At 33.8% G+C, this 3,053-nt stretch overlaps 1 protein-coding gene across 1 annotated transcript; it reads left to right on the top strand.

Moving 5' to 3' along the window:
- The first annotated feature begins 1,249 nt into the window (after positions 1–1,249).
- On the top strand, positions 1,250–2,753 carry LOC146746820 (maternal protein exuperantia-like). The gene is made up of 2 exons (XM_085498295.1): positions 1,250–1,451; positions 2,161–2,753. Exons 1-2 carry the CDS (start codon positions 1,250–1,252, stop codon positions 2,751–2,753), a joined length of 795 nt encoding a protein of 264 aa, XP_085354421.1.
- The last annotated feature ends 300 nt before the right edge of the window (positions 2,754–3,053 follow it).

Below are 3,053 nucleotides of genomic sequence, written 5' to 3'. Positions count from 1 at the left end.
TGAATCGCTTTTGTGGTGAGTGTAGTGTGCGAGTTTATTCACAAACCAGCCGTATTCGTTTGGTGTACAGCGATTCCAAGTGCGGACGTTTCATACCCTGTCTTTATTTCTATTAGTATATAACCCTACCCAACCCTACCCTTAACCATAAATCCTGTTGCAAACGCCCGTGGGTACAGCAGTAATTTTATTATTAACCAAATACGCTGCGTATCGTTTAGGGCAATTTTTGTTCTGACATGTCTATGATTACCATAGCTAAAAAAAACATTTTATGATATAATATATTGTAACCGTATTGATACTGTTTTATTTGATAACCATATCAAAAACATTGAATAATCATACACAATTTACTGAAGTTTATAAAAAAAGGAATGACAATCTTAGCATATGGCAAATCAATAATTAACCAACACAACAGTTTTAATCGATTTGAGTACGATGATGTGTTATGGCATAGCATAATCATGCCATCAATGAATTATGGGTGTGGAATATGGTTTCAGGATAGCAGAGAGTTTAAAAAGAAATTACAAAGTATTCAGTACCAATTTGAGAAATGTTTATTCAAAGTAAACAGTGATGTGGCAGGACCTGCAGTGTTGGGGGACTTAGGATGGGAAGACTTGAATTACATCCAAGATAAAGTTTGTCTGTCGCGTCGTCTGCAGCTTTCTTTATTTATGACGAGGTGCCTTCAACCGCGATCTGGTAATTTTAACTTTACGCACAAAACCCCCAATTTGAGGGCATGATGGTCCTCACAGTTCCAGGATACAATTTTAACTATGAATAAACAGCATGCTGTTTTGAAATCCATTTATTTATTTTCCTAGTGTTTTAAATTTAGAGCATTGAAATTTCATCTGTTTACTCTTCAGAAAAAAAATTAACATGTAACATGATGAACTTGCGGCTGTATTAAGGAAATTAAAATAAAAATACTTTCATATTATAGTAGATACTTGAATTTTATTTTTTCTATTTGTTATTGTGTCAAATATTTTTGTTCTAAATACATTGTAAAATATAAACGACTGTGTGTTAAAGCTCTAACTGAAGAACAAAAACTTAGTTCACATAAAAATCAAGTTGATATTTCCTTTGATGGTGCATGGCAGCGCCGTGGCTCTGGCAAAGAATATAACAGTTTGTCAGGTTATGGTGCTGCTATAGGGGAACAAGTGGTAAAATTATGGGATATGCTGTGCGTTCAAAGGGATGCAAAGTTTGAACACAAGAAAACATGACTGACTGTAAAAACTGGACAGGGAGTTCCAAAGCTATGGAAGGAGATAGTGCTGTTGAAGTGGTAAAAACTATTAACAAAACAAGTGCTAAAACAGTATCTTTAACTATGAATGATGATACAACAACCATTCATAAACTAAGAACAGAAATTAACCAAGATATTGAAAAGAGACCAGATATGAACCACACCAAAAAAGGTCTAAGAAATAAACTATATGAACTTTCAAAAACTCACAAAATATTAACACCACGTGTTATCAAGTTTATTTAGTAAACATGTTTTTCCTATGCTGTTACTCAGAACAAAGGTAGGCCAGCTTTAATCAATCAATGTTCCCCATGCATTTGGATCTCATGAATCATTTGATCGAAAATGGTGTGGTTACCAACGTCAGCCAGATACTTACTGCCACATACGTCTTCCATATGGTAAAGATCTTTCTGGGGTAGCATTGCGTAAAGATTTTAAATCTATTTTTGAAATTTATGCCTCATGTGCAAATAAACTTTCTCTTATGAGTTCAACACAAGCCAATGAAAGCTTTCATAACACTGTTGCTTCTAAAGCACCAAAAAACATACATTACAGTAAATCAGAAAGTTTAAATATCCGCATTGCAGCAGCAGTTTCACAAAAAAATAATGGATACACATATGTTTGTAGTTTTAACAAAGAAAATGTACTATCTCCTGGAATTGTTTCACAGGTGAGGGGAATAAAACTAGACAATAAAGCAAGAAAAAGTAAGATGCAGACAGAAAACAAAAAATACAAACTTAGACGTATACAATTAAAAGAGGAGCGAAACAAAAAATGTAATGCTACAGAGTTGAGAGAAGGTGACACATACAACACAAACATTTCAATTAGAAATGACATTGATATTACATGTATTCCTGAACCAGTTAATGCTCCTGTAAGTTTTCCAGTAAAAATACTTAAAGATTCTCCTGTTGTTGTATTTGATCTTGAAACAACATCATTTGGTATTGATTCCTCAATTTGTCAGATTGCTGCATCTTATGATGGTAAAATATTTGATGAGTATATTGACCCCTGTCAGCCAATACATCCAACAGCATCCAAAGTAACTGGGTTGATATATACATGTGGTAAACTGTTTCATAACTTTAATTTAGTACCAACATTATCACAGAAAGATGCTCTTGAGAGTTTTATAGAATGGATTCCATTAAATTCTGTGTTAGTTGCACATAACTGTAAGAATTTTGATGCTAGGATTCTGGTTAGTTCTGTGCAAAGATATGGTCGTTTAGACAAACTGAAACATAAACATTGCTGCTTTTCTGATACCCTCTCTGTATTTCGTGAAATTTTACCACCTCGATCATCTTACTCTGAAGAAAACCTGGTTAATGATTATTTACACACTGAATACAGTGCTCACAATGCAAAACATGATGTACATATGCTTCAAGAATTGATTGGTAAATGTAATGTTGACATCAGCCATATTAGTCTTCTCTTAGTCAACTAATAAGTAAGAAGGTAATTACAAAGTGTATGGCTCAGAAAATAGCTGCTTCTGGTCTGGCTTTTTGTCACTTGAACTTGGCTTATAGCAGAGGAGGGATAGATGGCCATGGATTGGTGAAGTTGCTTAGTGAAGATTATTTTGGTCATCCACGGGTAACCAAACATAAAAAAACATTCTTGTCACTATCGCAGTTTTTTGAAAAGAAGTAACTATATTTAAAACAATGATTAATGACTCTTGTGATATTTGTTTAGTTCACTAATCCATCCATTCGTTACATGACTTCTTTGAGAACACTAG

Source organism: Saccoglossus kowalevskii, chromosome 4 (assembly GCF_978046115.1).
Source record: "Saccoglossus kowalevskii chromosome 4, keSacKowa6.1, whole genome shotgun sequence".
Lineage (NCBI taxonomy): Eukaryota > Metazoa > Hemichordata > Enteropneusta > Harrimaniidae > Saccoglossus > Saccoglossus kowalevskii.
The sequence above is the reverse complement of the archived record's forward strand: the minus strand, read 5'-3'. Positions and strand labels throughout refer to the sequence as shown.